The 21,102-nt window shown below is 42.2% G+C and overlaps 5 protein-coding genes across 7 annotated transcripts; 3 read left to right on the top strand and 2 right to left on the bottom strand.

The window, feature by feature from the left end:
- The first annotated feature begins 233 nt into the window (after positions 1-233).
- Positions 234-4,347, top strand: LOC108049603 (mitochondrial sodium/calcium exchanger protein). Of its 2 annotated transcripts, XM_017130832.2 has the most exons (7): positions 234-575; positions 2,419-2,768; positions 2,826-2,900; positions 2,956-3,441; positions 3,508-3,656; positions 3,715-3,949; positions 4,003-4,347. In XM_017130832.2, the coding sequence occupies exons 1-7, from the start codon at positions 292-294 to the stop codon at positions 4,296-4,298; spliced, it is 1,875 nt and encodes a 624-aa protein (XP_016986321.1). In that variant the 5' UTR covers positions 234-291; the 3' UTR covers positions 4,299-4,347. The 2 variants fall into 2 exon arrangements, with proteins under 2 accessions (XP_016986321.1, XP_044317697.1); XM_044461762.1 differs by having other exon boundaries at positions 2,443-2,900.
- Positions 4,348-7,819: 3,472 nt separating this feature from the next.
- LOC108049611 (mitochondrial sodium/calcium exchanger protein) lies at positions 7,820-10,083 on the bottom strand. Of its 2 annotated transcripts, XM_044461782.1 has the most exons (8): positions 10,009-10,083; positions 9,729-9,949; positions 9,349-9,674; positions 9,222-9,296; positions 8,666-9,163; positions 8,480-8,607; positions 8,163-8,397; positions 7,820-8,103 (listed from the first exon to the last, which is right to left on the bottom strand). In XM_044461782.1, exons 1-8 carry the CDS (start codon positions 10,081-10,083, stop codon positions 7,820-7,822), a joined length of 1,842 nt encoding a protein of 613 aa, XP_044317717.1. The 2 variants fall into 2 exon arrangements, with proteins under 2 accessions (XP_044317717.1, XP_044317718.1); XM_044461783.1 differs by lacking the exon at positions 7,820-8,103 and having other exon boundaries at positions 8,300-8,371.
- A 354-nt stretch (positions 10,084-10,437) lies between these two features.
- LOC108049601 (peptidoglycan-recognition protein SC1a) lies at positions 10,438-11,081 on the top strand. Its single transcript, XM_017130829.2, has one exon. It carries the CDS (start codon positions 10,475-10,477, stop codon positions 11,030-11,032), a length of 558 nt encoding a protein of 185 aa, XP_016986318.1. The 5' UTR covers positions 10,438-10,474; the 3' UTR covers positions 11,033-11,081.
- On the bottom strand, positions 11,069-16,084 carry LOC108049600 (mitochondrial sodium/calcium exchanger protein). Its single transcript, XM_017130828.2, has 9 exons — positions 15,990-16,084; positions 15,905-15,936; positions 15,629-15,849; positions 15,245-15,570; positions 15,117-15,191; positions 14,572-15,057; positions 14,359-14,498; positions 14,071-14,305; positions 11,069-11,401 (listed from the first exon to the last, which is right to left on the bottom strand). Exons 1-9 carry the CDS (start codon positions 16,018-16,020, stop codon positions 11,115-11,117), a joined length of 1,833 nt encoding a protein of 610 aa, XP_016986317.1. The 5' UTR covers positions 16,021-16,084; the 3' UTR covers positions 11,069-11,114.
- Positions 16,085-16,559: 475 nt separating this feature from the next.
- On the top strand, positions 16,560-20,855 carry LOC108049622 (peptidoglycan-recognition protein LF). The gene is made up of 2 exons (XM_017130865.2): positions 16,560-17,149; positions 20,235-20,855. The coding sequence occupies exons 1-2, from the start codon at positions 16,597-16,599 to the stop codon at positions 20,792-20,794; spliced, it is 1,113 nt and encodes a 370-aa protein (XP_016986354.2). The 5' UTR covers positions 16,560-16,596; the 3' UTR covers positions 20,795-20,855.
- The last annotated feature ends 247 nt before the right edge of the window (positions 20,856-21,102 follow it).

Below are 21,102 nucleotides of genomic sequence, written 5' to 3'. Positions count from 1 at the left end.
AAGGCCTATATATCATTACCCATAGATAAACATTGTTATTCCAGGCACTGAACTACGTTCAGGTTACTAAAACGTTATTTCAAATAGCGAATTCTAAAGCTTAATAGACAATTTAAGTTTTTAAGTTTACTCAGCGGTGCGTGGTAAATTTAAAAATGGCTTGAGCATTGGAGGCGAATACCCAATAACTGTCACATAGTAGACATTTGGAGTTAAGGAAGCCCCCAGAAATCATGTCAGTTGTTTTTAAATTTTGCCCTGGCACACACCTACAACACTACAAAGGCCACCATGAACCGTGAGACCTATGAGCCCAACGAAATGGATGCGGAGTTCGAAAGCTTTTGGGACAAGGTCAGTTGCTTCGCGGCCAACACATTCCCCTTCGAGGAGCGGTGCGATTTCGTGATGAAGGCCAAGGATTGCAACCGGAGCACCAATGTACTGCCCTATATGAGGATCCTGGCTTGCCACCTGAAGTGCATTAATGAATTCGAGCAGTTGATCTACATCACTTTGTTTGTTGCGCTATGTTTTCAGATACTAGTCCTACTGATCTACGTGTGCAACAACTAGTGAGTGTCTGAATATTAAGAATCTCATCTTATTAGATGGGCATTCATTCTAGAACTCCTGTCTCCATCTGTCGTACCTATCTAGTCCTATCGTAGTCACAATAATAATAATAGTTATTATAGTCTCCCCTCACACTTTAAAAGTGCTAGTCGTTACCTCGTGTTGTGCCGTCTACAGTGATAATTTAAAGTTTTCATTTAATTTTTAAACTATTTTTTAGTTTTTATCCAAAGATGACTCTTCGTCCGCTTATCGCAGTATATTCCCAGAAAACTAGCAGATCGGATATGATTTAGCCAAACTCACTAACATAGAGAAAATTGTGTTATCAAATCTATAGATTATACCTGATAACGTTTTAGGGGAAAATCAAGGTAAAACAAGAGAGAACGCTATAGTCGAGTGCCTCGACTATTAGATACCCGTTACTCAGCTAAACAACTTAATATAAATATGCCTTCTTGTGTTTTTTTTTGTTTTTTTTTTAACATAATGTGAATTATAGTGACCACAGGAAAAAAGGACAAAAAGTTAAAAGATCTCTTAGGGCTGGCAGCTTTACAGTACGAGCATCAGCACCAGCGCTGCTTTAGCGCAGGCAGCTTTTGTCCTGCACCAGCAGCTGTGTTTATGTTTATGTTTTTGAGTGCAATAAATTGACTAGAAATATTAAACATATGTACATACTTATATTGGCTAAACACATACATTCTTAAATAGTATTATGTATATTAAAGTCTAAATGTTTGCACAACACGAGTAACGGGTATAGCGAATAGCTTTCTTTGAAAGGAGTTATCTTTGCCGGGCAATTGCAACTGTGTACAATGTATATACATACATATGTTGTTGTTTGACTCAGACCTCCAATTTGGCTAACTAGATTTGATTTGCATAGTTCTTGGGATATATAGTTCGGTATTGACAAATGAAAACCATCGCAATTTCCTTTAATAGAAATCCTTATCGAGAATTAACGTTGACTCTGTTGAGCACCTTGGCCAGCTGTTCCAAAGTCATCCGTTAGATGGCGCCATGAAAGGCGGAAATGTAGGCGCTAGCCAGGCTTAAGCGTTTAATGGGTTTTTGGGCGTTAGAGTGGGCGTGGCAAACTTTTATTAGGCCAATCGATATTTATTGACGAAACAAATACATATCAATTAAAATTTTCATAATATCAGCAAAACTGTGGCCACAGCTTGTGGCTTGTGGGCGTCGGAGGGGGCGTGGCACCACTTTGAAACAAACTTGCGCTGCGTAGGAACTCCTAAAATCTACATGCAAAATGCCAATCTTCTAGCTTTTATAGTTTCCGAGATCTCAGCGTTCATACGGACGGACAGACGGACTAGATCGACTCGGCTAGTGATCCTGAACAAGAATATATATACTTTATAGGGTCGGAAACGCTTCCTTCTACCTGTTACATACTTTTGCACGAATACAATATACCCTTTTACTCTACGAGTAACGGGTATAAATATGTTAAAAAGCTAAACAAAACACTTTAAAAGTATTTGTAGATCAAAATTTGTAGGAAGCATTTTATTGTTCAAAAGATTCCGATCCACTGCTTGCAATTAAAACTTGTGCTGCTTTTCTCAGTGTTTTAATTTCTTATATAACTGGGTAGCCTAATTTCGCTCCATTCTCGTTAATAGTTTTATTTAATTTGATTAATATCTTTCTGACAAATAACTTTCCCAGAAATTACAGGAAGATTATTTTTAGCTTTTTCTTAATATTTAATATTTCCCAATAATTAATTAGTAACCTCATCAAAGAAAGCGATACAAAAGTAACCGAAAGGATTGCAGGGCAGAAATCGATGTAGTAATGGAGCTCAATACAATTGTGTACTTTCAGCTACAGTCCTGCTCTGAAGGCCGTGTCGAAGTTCCTCCATATGAACGAGCATGTGGCGGGCGTGACCTTGTTGGCCTTCGGGAACAGCTCCGCCGACCTGTTCTCCAACCTGGCCAGCGTTGGGTCGAATGTGCCTGTGTTCGCCAACGCTTTGGCCGCTGCCCTGTTTGTGTCCATGGTTTCTGGTGGCCTGGTCTGCTACATGAGTCCCTTCAAGATGAACGCCTACGAAAGTGTTCGGGACATTTTGTTTCTTATTTTCGGCTCGTCGCTGCTTCAATATTTTCTGTCAACCGACAACCGAGTGACTGAGCCTGAACTTATTGGTAACCGGGAAATCAATTTGCTTAATTTTCTAGTATACATTTTCCCCTACCATTTAGTTATGTTTCTGGTGTACGTATCCTACTTGTTTGTGAATGTAGCGGATGTCTACCTAATTCGGAGGGCCTTAAACGGTAACTAGTAGAGTTATATTTTCTCGAAATGATTTTTACAGTCTCAGTCTAACAGCAACGAATGCTCAAATCGATGCTATCATGGAGGAAGAACTGACCCCGGAAAGACGAAGGCAGCTGAGCATGCTGGAAAAAGATCAGGCGGCTTATAGCCGGAATGCGGAAGTGGAGATTTTCGAGAGGAGCAGTTCGGGACCCAACATCAACAAAATACGGTACACCACCATGCGAATGGCACGCAATACCCGAGTGAGCGTCAACCAAAAAAAAACTCGAAATGTGAGGCACAACCAGACGCTGGGAAAGAACTGGGGACTGTTCAAAGAGTTCTTCCTGGCCCTGAGGCCCCTGAGCTGCAAGAAGTGGCAGAAGGCCAACATGATCGAGCGGGCCTTGATGTTGACCCAGATTCCGTGTGTGTTGCTATGCAGCATCTATATCCCCCTGGTCGACTACGAACTGGATAAACACGGCTGGAACAAGCTGCTGAATTGCTTTCAAGTAATGTTCAATCCGGCGTGCACCATTATTGTCATCAAAGGTGAAACTATAGAAGCTATGATCTTACCCGTGGACTATAACCATTAATGCTCCCTTTCTCTGGCAGCTTTGATTAGCTCCAATGGCAACACCCTGTGGTACGTGGCCATAGGCGATGAGTACGTTTATGGACTCTACTCCCTGCCTTTTACCATGCCAATAGCCCTCTTTATGTTCATCCAATCCCGAACCGACATGCCACCATTTTACCACTCGGTGAGAAAGTAAGGCACAATCTTGTTGGTAATAACAAAGGTCCTGCTTCCCTTCGCAGATGTTCACCGTAATGAACCTGACTGGGTCCATGTTCATGATCTTTGCCTGTGCCACGGAAATAGACAAGGTCCTGGAAGTGATTGGCCATTTGATGGACGTCGAGGACGACTTCATGGGCGCCACGGTGAAGGCCTGTACGGGCAGCCTGGGCCCGCTCATTGCCAACATCGCGATGGCCTTGCACGGCTACCCGAAGATGGCCTACGCTTCTGCCATCGGGGGACCCTTCTTCAGTGAGCATTGCGGATGCCGATCGGGTCACACTTAACCACTTCTGAACCCGCAGCCGTCGTCTTGTCCTCGAGCACTGTGCTGCACGTCAGAAATCTGTTCGGCTACAAGGTCACGCTACTAAGCCAGACGGGCAATTACGGTGGAAACGCTTTCATTTTTCTGAACATTGGCCTTTTCTCCGCACTGCTCTGGTCCACAACGTTGGGATTTTTCGCCCGGCGCTCCATGGGCATCTTTTGCGTGGTCTTCTACTGTATCTATCTGACTTTTGCCATCTTGATTCATGGAAAAGTGATTCATTCGTTTTCCGTGGACATGCCACTTCAAGCTGCTTTCGGTGATATCTAGACTGACAGAAATTGTATCAGTGTGTTATTATAAAAATAAATAATAACTTAGAAAATAGTGCTCTTTAAAGTCTGTTAATAATGGGGTGCCACATAAATCACTGGTATTTTGAAATGACTTAAAAGAATGCAATGAAAAAACTAAGGTCGTTTTTCGAAATGGACTACGGACTTTTGGGCTTAAAGGCCCAAGTTTAAGAGTCTTTATTGTTCATTGGTTAATTTTTTGTAAATGTAAACTGTATTTTTAGACCTAATCATTCAAACATTTTGAATCTTTTTAAAAGGTTTTGTAAAATAAATTAGGGTATGTAAATGTGTAAAAGTATAAACAGTGTTAAGGAGTCACCAGGCTATATTAGATATATACCAAAAATATACTGAAAAGGGCTTAAGTTCGTGGTAATGCCCAAAAACATGATAGGTTTTAAGAATTCGATTTTCTTTGCATATTTTCGGTGTATAACTTTTTATAGCTGTCAAAGCTTAAAATGTGTGGAGAATCTATAGCTAAAGAATTCGCGGTTATATTATTAATATTATTATTAAGTTGAGATGAAATTTCGCGTCAGTTGGTACATTGTAAAATGGGAACTTATTTTATTTAATAATTTATGACAACACCTGCTTTTTGAAAACAGTATTTAAAATTAAACTGATTTACATATTTTTCAAACTAATTTGAAATTGGTTGTTTTGACTAGTTCCGTTAATTAATAATGTTCTTGAAATAATAAGGCGAGCAGTCGTAATCTTCCACAAATAACACTTACCTACTGGAAGTAATGCAATGGAGCAGCAGGATTACGCATACGCGCCGTTGGCTACATGCTGCCGCTCTTCACACCTCCTCGATGACAAGGCGGTTAAGTCAAATGTGAGTCGGCGCTAATTGCAGGCAAGCCGCAGACATGAAGGCAAGACCCCTGGCAGCCGATTCATTAGCCCACAACAAGTGCACCCAGCCAGGCCCAACGGATTTGGAGGCCTGGGTGGAAGGTGACCTACAAATGCTGCTACAACAGCCGGAATCAGGGGTTCCCCTGCCGCTTGACGTTAATTAGGGCTTGCATAATTCACTAGTACAGCTGTAAATGTAACTGTTTCTGTAACTGCTGGACAACCTGGCGTATACGCAACCCATCCACTGGCTAATTGAGTTATAATGCAAAGCGGCAATTTATGGGTAGCAGTATTAGCGGCGTCCAGAACTGCAAACCGTCTCCAGGCATAAATCTTCTCTTTCAAGTTATTTAATATGGTGTCTACTCGCCTCGCCCCATAAATAAATGTTGCCCTGGCTGGTCTGAAATATTTTCCATTTAGCGAACTGACAACTGCAGCGCAAAGTTTTACTGCGGAAATAGCTGGTTGCAAGCTGCAACGTGAAATATGTTTGGCATCTCCTTGGTATATTTTTGTTTATTAAGAAAAATATGAGGTTTTTTTCGTTTTTTAAAGAATTTATAAATAGTTTTTACTTCTGTCAAAAATAAAAGAATAGCTTCACCCATTGCACAGTACAGTTAAAGGGTGTCCACAAAGATTTATAATTTAGGTTGCTATTATAAAACGCTCTAAGTTTTGTATCTACAAAGAAAGAGATCCGCAAACGTGTACAGAATGATTTTTCGAATTTAAAGTTGTATATTACTCGCACGTTCCGAAGATACTATACAATTTATGACGATCAATAAAAAAATCCGCGTTGATTAAAAAGCACAGCATTATAAATAAATTCATGCATAAGCGATAGCAAATGAACATGCAAACAGAGGCTTGTCGGTCGAAATTAAACTTTAAAATAATAACAAGAATTACTGATACCAAAGAGCTTTTCGAAACTGGAAATGCTCCAGAATTCATTTTTCCTTAAATACGAAAATTTAGCACAAAATTCTTGAACTCATCCCCAAGATGGATCATTTGAAATCAATTTCCCCTCTTGCATAAACAATCACTGACAATCAGGATGCGATTCCGCACTTGTGCTTTAAATATTTGATGACTTTCACACCGAATCATGCCAAGACCAAGCCAATTGCATAGAAAAAGCGAATATATCCTCTCGTTTTTGCATTCAATCCGGGACTGCAGGTCTACGTAAAAACGTGAAGGAAAATGCAAAACAATTTGGTAACAAGCAAAATGCATCAAATCTCATGGCCATGGAGCTCCCTGCTGGGTGTGGTGATGGGAATCGGAATCTCGAGTGGCGAAAGGAGAAACCAAAGCTGTTGCAAAAACATGTCACATTAAGTGCACAGATAGAGGGTCTGGCGGATGGACAGATGAACAGATGGACAGATAGACGGGAAGTCTAAGGGAGTTGAGTGCTTTTATTGCTGCCGGAATTCTGCGTGGCATTTGCCTCAGAAGTTGGAGCGGAAGTTGGCTTCCGCTTCGTCTTTTTTCCCTCTTTTTGAGCCAGCACTTCTTGTTTATGCAATTGTACTTAAATCTAATGGTTATGTTTTAGCTGCAGTTGCCATAATAGCCGGAATCAAGTGAAATTTACATCTGGAGTCAATATTAACTCTGCCAGGGGTGGTGCACTGAGAAAATCTATTGCCTATATGGGCATTTAAATAATATCAGGGTAGTTTAAAACAAAGTTAAGATTTAAAATAAATTAGAAGTTGACACCTAACTTATATAAATTGAAAATATTGTATACCTTGTTATATTTCAAATGTTGTATTACCTTTGCTTTTTCAGAAGAGACGCAAACATTTTCAAAGCAACATTTTATATTAAGTTCGGCTGAGGCACTCCCGAAAACTACGATTATAACCCAAAAAAGATTTATCTGTAATATTTGCATAATGACTTGGCTAAGTTAAATTTAAAATATTTATTGCATTTTCGAACATATTATAGTTAAATACTTAAATATTCTTCCGACTGCAGTGCATTGCATTGAATAACTGTCCTATTTTCGCCGGTCGATTACCTTAGCTCATCCAAGAAGCCAGTCGTCTGAGCTGAAGTCCCCCAGTATCATTGTCGCACAAATCACTCGCCCCTTGAACGTTGACAGCACACCAACATCCAGTCACTTTAACCCTAATTAATGAGAAGCTTTCCCCGTCGTTGCCATCAGTTTTCCTTCATTATGCAATACGTTTTTTAATGCAGTGAAACTGGAGCGTCGGAACGGGACAGTTTGCCAAGAGTGTCTACTTCGCTGCATTTCAATGGACCTCCGACAGTTCTTTTGCTCTTTGCCGACGCCTTTCGAAAGCATTTCCCTTGGCAATGTTTTAATCATGATACTTCATTAACGTAATTAGTCAGTGCGTTGGCAGAAGCGAAAGCCTGGGGCATGGTTATTGTGATGAGATCTGTAGTTCGTTTCAAATATTTATCAAGACTAATCCAATCCTTAGTCTAATAAGCATTTCATCAACAAATTCTAAAGAACATTATATCAGTTTAATACGTTCTTCATAGGAATATGAGTAAGTAAATTAAATAAATAAAAGTAATACAACAATTAAGCAACATAAAAGCTATTACCAATCATATTGGTTCAATATATTGATCTCTAGAAAATTCATGCACCACATCCCACTCCACACAAACTGCATAGACAAGGAACAGCAAGTAAATAAGCCACAGGAACACTCCGGCTGATCGACGGGCGTAGAAGTTGAAGGTAAGGCACCACCACAATGTGGTCACAATGGTTATTACCAGGAATATGTAGCAGTTCTCGCCTTGATCGCCGTACACCCACAAATTGGCGCCTGCCTCGCGAACTCTGTGATTGAAAATGAAGGCCAAGCTCATGCTGACCAAAATCGCTGAAATGTTCGAGTATGTATTATCAAGAAAGTAAAGTGGGGTTACTGCTCTTATTTACCAAAAACTGGACCACCAATAATGGCGGCAAAGGTCATCCGCCCGTAACCCTGCATAGCAAGCTGGGAATTGGCTATAATATCCGGGGTGGCATTCGAAACGGCCTCAAAGGTGACCGCCATAAAGGTCTCGGATAGATTAAACACAATGCTTACGATCTCGGAGAGAACTTCCACTTCGGTGACGGTAAACCAAATGGTGACCATGGAGCTGAAAAAGGTCAGGATAACAAAAAGCTGGGAAAGACGGTAGGACCAGTTCGAAATTGATCAATCAGCAGTGCCTCTGATTGGACTTTTTCTTACGGTGTGGTAGAACGGGCGGCACATCCGTCCGAGAATGCCAAAAGATCACAATGGCCAGGGGGATGGTCAGACACGGGGACCACATCGAGATGCTGAAGTCGAGGGTTATGTACCAGGTGTGGTACTCACTGGTCACCGCAGCTGGAGAAGCCAGGTGTTAGAGCTCGGATGCATCCGCAAAGAGTGCTCGCATACCTACAGTGCACCAGGGTAATGAACACAAACGGATTGGTCACAATCTGCGTGCAGTTGAGCAGCTTACTCCAGCCGTGCTTGTCCTTCTCGTAGTCCACCACGGGAATGAACAGCAGCAGTACGAATACCAGGGGGCACCTGACGATGAGGTATATGCGATTGCACCTGCCGCCCAACTGCCAGGCCTCCCCATCAATGGGATTGAGGGACTGGATGAGCTCCGTGAAGAGCAAAAGGTTTTTGGGGTTCTCCGAATTGTGCAGGTTAGTGCGATTGGCATCATAGTCGACTGCCTCGGGTCGTTCTGCGGGTCTGGGGGTGACGAAGTAGACGGGATCGGAGAAGTGGCGACCGGATTCCCTGGACGGGCGGTACTTCGCTGTGTCATGGATCCGAATATCATCCTCCTCTTCCCATAAAGTCAGTTTCTGCAGTTTTGCCGCTAGCTCTTGCTTCGGTGGAGGAGTTAAACTCGCTAGATTTTCCACTTCTTTTCGAAGCTCTGAAGGGTAGATTACCTGGCTATACCAAACCACAAGAAAGAAGTATTAATAACTTACTCCTGATGTGAAAACGCAATAGTACAACATCGGCTATGTTGATTCCCACATAGAGTACGTAAATGGAAAAAAGCACTAAGGGTGTTAGCGATTAGTAGTGACAGTCTAAGTAGGGCAGTGAACTTACCGATACCTTCCCAGATGGTCACCGCTCCCTCCTTGATCATCACGAATCGAAGGACCTCCACACCTAGCAGCAGAAACAATAGATCTCGCAGGGTGCAAGGTCCGTTCATTTTGAAAGGTCTCAGAAAACACACCGCACCGCCACTCAGAAGTATGATGGCCAGGGTATTACCCACAGTTATGGTGAAGATCGGTGCATCGGCTCTCACGGGCATCAGGTTGGCAATTATTTCAGGACTACAGTTTCCGAATGCCAGGAATGTTACACCTGCCAGGTACTCATTCATGTGCAACTTCAACGAGATTATCTTTAGTATGGGGGAAAAGCTGCGGGTTCTCAAAAAGGAGATGCAGACATGTCCCATGTAAACAAGAACTTACTAAGTACTGATGTTAAAGGACATCAGCCACAGGAAGGCCACACAAATGAACGCAAACAGGAACATGAACAGGACCTCTGTTGTTTTGTCATCAATGTCAATTGAGCAATACATCATCCTGAAGTAGTTGAAGAAGTTTATGATTCGTTGGCAGTCGTCGGCTTGGGTGGCCATCTTGCAGCGATATGAATATGGGAGCCTCATCACGGCCCTGCAGCTTATCTGTGTTGGCGAGCAAAGGACCTCAATGAATTGCGCCTTAAAAAAGTTCAGGTTCTTACATTCTTAAGAAAGTAGTGAAACTCGAAATCCAGTTCTGTTATGTTCAATTCGGGGCTTCTCGTGCGCGCACTCATTGTATGAAGTTTCCTTTTCCAAGTGGCTTCAATATGTGAAATAATATTGTTAATAGTGACGGAAATCTAACGAAATACCTTTTGATTAAATTTTTTCTCAAAATCGTGCATATGGCCAGCCACTGTGTCGGCCATAACAATGTGATAAGAAAGTTATTTAAAAGAGCCGTTACAAAATGTTAAATAAATCAACACCAGAAGATTGTGACGAAGTTCGCGCCGAGGGTCTTCCCCTGCTACGTATCTAAGCATGTGCCAATGAGCAGAGTCGTAAATCATCCATTAACTATCCGATAAGATGCCATGCTGGTCGGGATCGCAGGCTGCTATATAAGCGCCCCGCCGACTGGCCTCTCCATCAAGCAATTGTCAACTGTTACAGCTGGTAATCATGGTTTCCAAAGTGGCTCTCCTCCTCGCCGTCCTGGTCTGCAGCCAGTACCTGGCCCAGGGCGTCTACGTCGTCTCCAAGGCGGAGTGGGGTGGTCGCCGCGCCAGTTGGACCGTGGGCCTGGGCAACTACCTGAGCTACGCCATCATCCACCACACCGCCGGCTCCTACTGCGAGACCCGTGCCCAGTGCAACGCCGTGCTGCAGGGCGTCCAGAACTACCACATGGACTCCCTGGGCTGGCCCGACATCGGCTACAACTTCCTGATCGGCGGAGACGGCAACGTGTACGAGGGCCGTGGCTGGAACAACATGGGCGCCCACGCCGCCGAGTGGAACCCCTACAGCATCGGCATCAGCTTCCTGGGCAACTACAACTGGGACACCCTGGAGCCGAACATGATCTCCGCCGCCCAGCAGCTGCTCAACGACGCGGTTAACCGTGGCCAGCTCAGCTCCGGCTACATCCTGTACGGCCATCGCCAGGTCAGCGCCACCGAGTGCCCCGGCACCCACATCTGGAACGAGATCCGCGGCTGGTCCCACTGGTCGGGCTAGGTCCTTAATGCAAACCCCAATCAATAAATTCACGCGCACAGAAAACATATATTTTGTATATTTAGAACACAACTCGGCAACTTTATTCAGCAACCGGGTGGATGTGGGGGTTGTCCTCAAAGCCATGGACCCACTCAAATTCAATGGCAGTCGAGTAAATGAGGAACAATATGAATAGGCACCACAAAAACACACCAGCGGATCGGCGGGCAAGGAAGTTGAAGGTCAGGCACCACCACATGGTGGTTGTGATGGTTAACACCAGAAAAATGTAGATGGTCTCGCCCTCACCTCCGAACAAAACCACTTGGCCGTGCGAGTCGACCTTTTTCTGCATCACAAACTCGATGCCAACGTTGACAACCATATCTGTGGAATATAGGATCAAATATAGGTGCACCGTACAATAATTGTAAAGTCAAGTAATCCGACTTTAAGAAGACTCAGTTATATGGCAGCTATAGGATATAGTCGGCCGATCCGATTTTTGCTTTTTACGTTTCTGAATATATAGATATATGTTAGGAAACGACGAAATTATAATTCTATTTCCCTTATTTTCTCCGATTGCAACATAAAAAACTTTTTAAAAAATTCTATCCAAATAGCTTCACAACTGAAGGACTAGTTTGCGTAGAAACATGGACATGGCTGGATCGACTCGCCTGTTGATGCGGATTAGAAATCTTGGCCCACTCTGGGTCGAGTTTCGGCTTGTTTCACCAGGAAAAAAAACTTAATTATAACATAAGCGTTAAAATAGCTAACTTACTTAGCGTAATAAAAAAAGTTACTACCAATACGCGGCTAATAGAATTTTTGTATAATCCCAATTATAGCTCACTACTAATCAGAATTCATTTGGAAAATGTATTAGTACATTATTTATTTTTTATTATTAACCGTTTTTCTACTTCTTATATATCCTTTAATGATACCATGTGATAAAATGCACCATGGGTTTAAATACACATGTGAACTTGTGCTTATGTAAACTTATTGCATACATTTTTTGTATCAAGTTGTCTATTATATTATATTAAACTTTCGTAGACAATCGGTTAATATTTTCATGAAAAATTGTTCAAGATTCTATTTATTTTAAATCTTTATTCTGTAATCGCATACAAATTTCCCTAATTATCCTGTAGTAGTCACAACTCTCAAGGATGAGTGCCAACATTTTAAAAGCACAGACTCGCACTGAAACACACCCATGTTCATTTTTGTGTATGTTAAGTAGACGCCATTTGAAAAATGTCAATACGTTACTTTAGTGGGCTTCCACGTCATAATTTGTTTATGTCATCATCGTTAAAGCATTCCTCTGTTTTTTAAATCTGTACAAAATTGTTTAGTCGCTAAGTGATAGACGATACAATATATGCAAGTTGAGGATGATGCGATCTACAATACGATTTAACAATAACTGTATACCTATAATGATATAGTATGGCCAGGCGCGAAATAATTATTATGAATTTATGCGCAAAAACAAAAGCGAAATATTAGGTTGTTTGGTAATGACATACCGGTTTTTTATTGATTTTTTACGACGATTTTAACATAGTTAGCATTGTCCGATTTAAGTGCTATATGTACCGTTGTCTTCGTTGATTTTCTGCCATTTTGATGGTAACTTGTATATGCCTCTCCTAAAGAAGTCCTTGTCCCTACTGGCAAAAAACTCGGCGATTCGATTTTCACAATCCTCCCTTGAACTCAATTTTTGTCCATCGAAAAAATTTTGCATGGCCAAAAACAGATGGTAATCGCTTGGGGCAATGTCCGGACTATAAGGTGGATGCATTAACACTTCCCAACCAAGCTCCCGTAGATGTATGGGGCCTAGCGTTGTCATGATGGAACACAACGCCCTTACGATTCACCATGGCTGGCCGCTTCTGTTCAAGTGCAATCTTCAATCGCTCCAATTGTTCACAGTAGAGGTCAGAATTGATGATTTGGCCATAGGGCAACACTTCATAATGGATAATTCCTCTGATATCCCACCATACACTCAGCAACACCTTCTGAGCCGTCAGTCCTGGCTTTGCCACCGTTTAAGACGACTCACCGTGCTCCGACCAGGATCTTTTACGCTTTATGTTGTCATATGTGATCCATTTTTCATCACCAGTGACTAACCGATCCAGAAATGAGTCGAGTTTATTACGGTGCAACAAAGATTCGCAGATTGATACGCGGTCGAAAAGGTTTTTTTGGGATAACTCATGAGGCACCCATACATCGAGCGTTTTTGCTCCGACCAGGATCTTTTACGCTTTATGTTGTCATATGTGATCCATTTTTCATCACCAATGACAACTAGAAATGAGTCGAGTTTATTACGGTGCAACAAAGATTCGCAGATTGATACGCGGTCGAAAAGGTTTTTTTGGGATAACTCATGAGGCACCCATACATCGAGCGTTTTTGTTAAATTTTTCGACTTCAAATGCCTATGGACGGTTTCCGTGCTTACTTGCAGCTCCTCTGCGATGGTTCTAATAGTCACATGACGATCTCGATCCACTATTTCCATGATTTTATCCGTATCAACGGTCACTGGTCGTCCGGAAGGCTTGGGTGTTTCGCTATCAAAATTGCCACTTCGGAATCGCCTAAACCACTGTTCGGCGGTTTGCATCGAAAGTTCGTTATCTCCTAAGACAGCAATAATCTGTCTGCGAGATTCCGCAGCAGTTTTTCCCTGTGCGAAATAAAATTTAAAAAACGCCCGACTTTCTGCGTTTGTGAACTCCATTTCAATCGATTGTAATTTTTTAACGTGGAAGCTCATGTAAACAAACTATATGTCATTTTAAAGGTGATGCCAATACCTTTCAAACGATATACAGCATTGCTAGATACGATTTCACAAGCGAAGCGCGAAATTTGAATGTAAAAACCGGTATGCATTACCAAACAACCTAATATATATGGAGTAATCAACTATTGATAAAATACAAAAAAAAAATCGTTTGGAAATCATAGCACCACATGGGATATAAAAAGTATCGGAGTATGCCACTTACTGAACACCGAACCACCAACGACGGCACCAAAAGCCATCTTTCCATAGCCATGCTGGGCAAGATGTCCGTAGGAAATGAAGTCGGCCGTCGCAGCAGACACCGCGTTGAAGGTGATGCTCATATAGGATGGGGACAGATTGAAAACAATGCCGATGATCGATATCAACGCATCCATTTCCCAGGCGCAAATCCAACAGAATATGATAACGGTGGAAATTGTGAGCAGGCTATAAACCTAATGGAGAAAAGTTGGTTTCAATGGCGGTTCTAATAAGGCTGTGATCTTACGCTGTGGTACCACGGTGGGATGTCAGTGCGGGAGTGCCAGAACACAATTATGGCCAACGGCAGCGTTACCATTAAAGACCACACCGAGAAGTTAACCTGAATAATGTTATGCCAATTGAAGTAATTGCGTGCAAACATAGCTTAGGGAACAGAAATGGAAATGGTAAATTGGGATCCAAAACAATTATAATTATAATCTCCGCGAATACATACTCTCAACCAGTGTTACTAGCACGAAAGGAGTTAGCACTATCTGAATGCAGTTCAGCAACTTGCTCCACCCATGCTTGACCTTCTGGAAGTCCACAAATGGGATCAGCAGTTGGAGCATAAAAGTAACTGGGACCTTGGCGACAAGTGCAATTCGGGCACATTTCCCACTTAGGTACCATTGCTCTGGGTCGATGGGATTGATGGAACGAAAGAACTCGCTGAACAGGAAAAGATTCTTCGGATTGGCCTTGTTGTGGAGGATTGTGCGGTTGGCTTCCACGTCCACTTCCTTGTGTCGAGATAGCTGCTTGGGAGTGACAAAGAAACCGGCTTGGAAAGTTTTTTGGCGAAGTAGTTTCGATTCACGGATTTGGATGTCTTCGTCCTCCTCGAAACCATTTAAAAGAATTATTTTGTCAGCCAACCTAAGATCATGTTGCTGGGAGGACGGAGAGTGTCTTAAAATTTCAATTTCCTTTCGAAGCTCTTCATCGATAAAGTTTAAATATTACAATAATACCAAAGATACAAATATAAATATTTACTATTTATTGTGAAACGCTGCAGGAGGATATCGGCCACATTAATAAGTAGATATATCGGGTAAATAGTCAGTACCACTGGAACGAAAAACAATTGGCAATTTTGCAATATACTGATCTCATCAACTTACAAATTCCCTTTACCAATGCCGTTATATGTTTTATGTTTATAAGAAGTCGCACCAGCTCGATGGTCAACAGTAGAAAGAGGAGATCCCGGAAAATACTGTGACCATTCATCCTGAACGGCCGGATAAAGCACACCGCTCCGCCGCTCAGACATATGATCGTCAGGGCGCTGGCCATGGCTATGTTGAAGGTCAGGGACTCCTGCCTGACTGGCGATAGGTTGACCAGGAGATCGGGAGTGGAGTTGGCCACGCCCACGAGCACGACGCCCGCCATGTACTCGTTTATCCGCAGCCTAAGTGCTGCGATTTTCAGCGTTGGCAAAAAACTGCAAGGATTGCAAGGAGCTCCAATAAATCACAACTGGTTTCACTTAACGAACTCACTAGTGGTTGATGCCCAGGTACAGGATGCATAGGAAAAAACAGTAGATCAATCCAAACAGCAACATCACCACAATTTCAGTTATTTTGTTGTCTATCTTGAAGGTACAGTACATAAGCACGAAATAATTGAAAAAATTAGTGATGTATCTGCAGTTCTCTATTTTTTTGGCCATTTCGCAACGGTAGCTGAAGTGGAAGTTCATCACGGCCAAGCAGCTCACCTGAGAAACGAAATGGTATTTAAATAGGGTGTATGCATCTTGGTAAGCGACTTACGTTTTCCAGGTAATCGCTATAATTAAGAAGGCCTGTTTGGATATTAGTTTACCACGCCAATTTATTGACAGGACTGAGTACTCACTGTAGGTGTCCATATTTTTTATGGAAATCATGGCTGACAAATTATGGGCTTAGCTATATATATCCGTTAGACTGCCAGGTAGGATTGCTCAACTTATTTTTTTATTATTGCCATATATTTTTTTTATTTGATTCAAATTCGACAGAATTCTCTAGCGACTGGAAACTCTTCCTAAAAGTGTCTGAAAGTATGCAATGATTCCTAATTTGGAATGATGGCCTGTACCATTTTCCCTTTGAATATACAAGGTCTAATTGAATCTTTGAATCTTATAGAATGGCAACTATTTTCCGTGATTACAGTATATCATTTGTAATAAGCCCCGCAGTTGTAAACGCAAAACTATGCGCGAACCCAGCCATCGGACTTGATAAGGACTCACCGGAATGGCTGATCGCATAAATATAAATCAAAATCAGCAGATTGTGACGAAGCTCTCGCAAAGGTGCTTCCCCCAATACGAATCTGAGCAAGTGCCATCGAGTAGCGTTGTAAATCAGTTATATTCGACCCGATAAGATGAGGGTTTCGACCGCAGTTTGCTATATAAGCGCCCCGCCGACTGGCCTCTCCATCAAGCAATTGTCAACTGTTACAGCTGGTAATCATGGTTTCCAAAGTGGCTCTCCTCCTCGCCGTCCTGGTCTGCAGCCAGTACCTGGCCCAGGGCGTCTACGTCGTCTCCAAGGCAGAGTGGGGTGGTCGCCGCGCCAGTTGGACCGTGGGCCTGGGCAACTACCTGAGCTACGCCATCATCCACCACACCGCCGGCTCCTACTGCGAGACCCGTGCCCAGTGCAACGCCGTGCTGCAGGGCGTCCAGAACTACCACATGGACTCCCTGGGCTGGCCCGACATCGGCTACAACTTCCTGATCGGCGGAGACGGCAACGTGTACGAGGGCCGTGGCTGGAACAACATGGGCGCCCACGCCGCCGAGTGGAACCCCTACAGCATCGGCATCAGCTTCCTGGGCAACTACAACTGGGACACCCTGGAGCCGAACATGATCTCCGCCGCCCAGCAGCTGCTCAACGACGCGGTTAACCGTGGCCAGCTCAGCTCCGGCTACATCCTGTACGGCCATCGCCAGGTCAGCGCCACCGAGTGCCCCGGCACCCACATCTGGAACGAGATCCGTGGCTGGTCCCACTGGTCTGGTTAAATTGATTCTTGATAGCATGAATAAAATTGTTTAAAAAAAATCTAACCAAGTTCTATACATTGGCTAATCTGGCATGGATTTATCTATGATAAGGGTAGATCCTAAAATCTTACGATCAATCGCACCGATTCACCAAAACTGTGTGTGCCTGGCAAACTTGCTAAATATCATTAGGTTGTCCAGACTGATATGAACTTTGGACACTTTCTTTATTTTTTTGGAGGATGACAAATTCAACCGAAAAGCTTTTATAAAATTGTAAAATTAACTCTCAAAACTGGACTGCGTCACTTAATACAGCCAAAAGCAGCGGAAAACTTCACAATCGGCCGCTGACCAAAGCAAACTTTTCGCCACTTGAACCGCAGTCTCATTAACGACATCCTCGTTAACAAAGTAGTTCTGAATGAGTTTCAGTTGTTTTTGTGCTTAATAACTTGCTTAAGCTTTCAGTTTCGAGATTCGCCTCCTTCCTGCCACAGGGAATAGCACTTGGCGGCACTCGGATGGTTGAACAAGTGGATTGACAAAGTGGTTCCTTCCATTCTCCTTGTTGCCCAGGTGCTGCTCCTGCGACTTTCAGATTATTACAGTATTTTTATTTGCGTGATTACCAGTTACTTATCAAGATTTACGAGTTCATCTGCCGGCTGCGATTAGTGGGAAGGGAAATTTCTACGACTCAGCTACATCAACTCGTGGCTGATAAGATGGACTTAAGAACTTTAAAAGTCCCCTTTATATCAATTGTCCAATGACTAATGAATTTTTAAGTTACAAGTTTCCGGTGTAGCTCTCAACTTTAACGTTAAAGGGGGATTTTTATTCAATATGTATTAAAAGGAGGCTGTTCGTATCTTTCTGATCTTTGAGTTCTTTATTTAAGTAAAGTAAATAAAATCAATAATAAATTAAATGTTTGTAATATGTGTTAGTTTGCATAAGTCAGATGAATCAGTGAATACTTGCAATGTCTCCAGTATTTTACAAAGAACATGACTCCTAAGTGAACAATGATTACAGTCGTTTAGTTCATTTGCTCTTTATGAGTAAACTACGTGGAGCTACGTTCTCACATACAAAAAGGGGGACCAAAAGCCAAAATATCTTGTGGATCGTATCTGAAATAGGGGCGTATATATGGCGAGTGGAACCAACGATCAGAAATCTAATCGAAATATTAAGTGACCATTTTTTTATTGCGTCTCTGATTGGCGTTATTATAATAGTATTTTGGTCCGTTCCTTTTATTGATTTATATCAGTCACTTACACTTATAATTTTTAAAGTGCTTCTGATTGAGTGTGGGAAGACATCATATTAAGTCAGATAAGAAAAGTAAACAAAAGCAGAACAATATTTATAAAGAAACTTTTGGTGAAATCGAAGAGTAAGCTTTTTACTGACGTTTTAGCCATTACAAGTTATCGGGGATTCTTATGGGGGGACATATACCACATTAACCCTGCCCTCGCAGCGGTTTTAAATATACACAAACATTGCAGTTCTTGGCATGTAGTTTAAGTGTGATGTAATAAAGTTTATTAGGAAATTTAACTTTTTTCTTAAATATTTAATAACTTTAAATTAATTTAATAACATAAGTAGTTTTATACATAACACTTTTCTCCCAATATCCCCAATGTTATAATCAAGGAATAAAAGCTACGTTGTTAGCTTGAAAGCTTTCAAACTTTATGGCCAAACGAATTTTATAGCATAACCTATTTATAACAAATTTATCCGAGAACTAGTTTATCCTTTTCTATAAAACACTGGTCTCCACAAACTTTGCAATAATTATTTATATTTATTCATTTTTATACCCTTGCAGAGGGTATTATAATTTCAGTCAAAAGTTTGCAACGCAGTGAAGGAGACATTTCCGACCCTATAAAGTATATATATTCTTGATCAGCATCACCAGGAGAGTCGATATAGCCATGTCCGTCTGTACGTCCGTCTGTTTGTCCGTCTGTCCTTCTGTCCCAAAAGTTTTCTTTCTATTGCAGGTAGTATATAAGTCGGAACGATCCGGATCGGGCGACTATATTATATAGCTGCCATATAACTGAACGATCGAAAAAGCCATAACTTTGGTGTTTTTAAAGTTAGGAAGTTGGGATTTTCTATAGGTTTTATTTTTGGCTAATCAATCCGACCTACCAAATTTCATAAGGATCGGTCGACTATATCTTATAGCTACCATATAACTGAACGATTGGAAATGTCATAACTTTGGTGTTTTTAAAGTTAGGAAGTTGGGACATTTTATGAGTATTAAGAATTAATCAAATGAATAATTTTGGAGAATATAATTTATAGAATATTCTGCAAGGGTATATCAACTTCGGCTCCGCCCTTTCTTGTTTAAAAATGTTGTTTTAAATATTAAGTATAACTTATGAAACGGCAACCAGCGCGGCAGTGCACATTCCGCAGGTGCAAGTCTTCTGCTGATAATCTTTTTGAAATATTCCTTACGTTTATATTCTTGGTTAATTCTGACATGTTTTTATGTTTTTAAAAATATCGTATTCCAAAAAAGATAATAACTTTGAGATGTATGCGTTTCTGTCAAATAATACATTTCCCATATGAAGTTATAATAACGACGGACCATGGAAATTTCTTACCATTTACCATGTATCGGATTGCCATAAAATCTCATTATTACGTTCAAAATCTTTAATAAGCTAAGAAAAAATAAGAAATGTTTTTATTGCTGAAAGAATCTTTCCTATATTTAAATCTGTAGTATAAGCAATTGAAAAAGCTAAAATAATCAAAGTAAATTAAAGTCGGGAAATACTGGTCTCAACAGATATTCGCAATGTTCTGATAGGCAACACAATATATGGCCACCTCTTAGACGAATTAATTAATGCCACTTGGCTGATTAGAAGCGTGATTGGTCCGTCGTCATCGCCGTATCAGGATCTGACCACCAGATAACCCCCGTATCAGATGGAAGCACACGACTCGGATCTCTGCCCGAACCTGCCTTCGGCTCGCAGGGCATAAATCAAGTCGGGCGGTATATAAGGTTCGATCGGAGGACAGACTGCACAATTGATCCGCAACCATGGCAAACAAAGCTCTCGTCCTTCTGGCCGTGCTCTTCTGCGCCCAGGCCGTCCTCGGGGTGACCATCATCTCCAAGTCGGAGTGGGGTGGCCGTTCCGCCACCAGCAAGTCCACGCTGGCCAGCTCCCTGAGCTACGCCGTGATCCACCACACCGCCGGCAACTACTGCTCCACCAAGGCCGCCTGCATCACCCAGTTAAAGAACATCCAGGCCTACCACATGGACTCCCTGGGCTGGGCCGATATCGGCTACAACTTCCTGATCGGCGGCGATGGCAATGTGTACGAGGGTCGCGGCTGGAATGTGTTGGGTGCCCACGCCACCAACTGGAACTCCAAGTCCATCGGCATCTCCTTCCTGGGCAACTACAACACCAACACCCTCACCTCCGGCCAGATCTCCGCCGCTAAGGGCCTGCTCTCCGACGCCGTCTCCCGCGGCCAGATCGTCTCAGGGTACATCCTGTACGGACATCGCCAGGTGGGCTCCACCGAGTGCCCCGGCACCAACATCTGGAACGAGATCCGCACCTGGTCCAACTGGAAGGCCTAAGCCCACAACGGAAGTGCACTTAAAATAAATGAAAAGAATACAATCGCACACATCAAAATAATCTCGGGTACTTTTTCTACGTGGGATTATTTTACGGAATCGACTGCAGCCAGGGCAGGGAATGAACTTGGATTATAATGTACAGATTAGTCATCAACGCGCAGTGATCGGAAATTTTTAGATGAGGACTTCTCACGAACGATACTTTTGAGAAAATAGAAAAGCATTCTTTTGAAATAATTTTGAAAAGTACACATTAAAAAAAAGGATCTATGTTTTCAAAACATATATGTATACCTATATTATGT

This window comes from Drosophila rhopaloa, unplaced genomic scaffold (genome assembly GCF_018152115.1).
Source record: "Drosophila rhopaloa isolate 14029-0021.01 unplaced genomic scaffold, ASM1815211v1 contig_69, whole genome shotgun sequence".
Lineage (NCBI taxonomy): Eukaryota > Metazoa > Arthropoda > Insecta > Diptera > Drosophilidae > Drosophila > Drosophila rhopaloa.
Note: the sequence above shows the minus strand (reverse complement) of the source record. Positions and strands in the feature narration are given on the sequence as shown.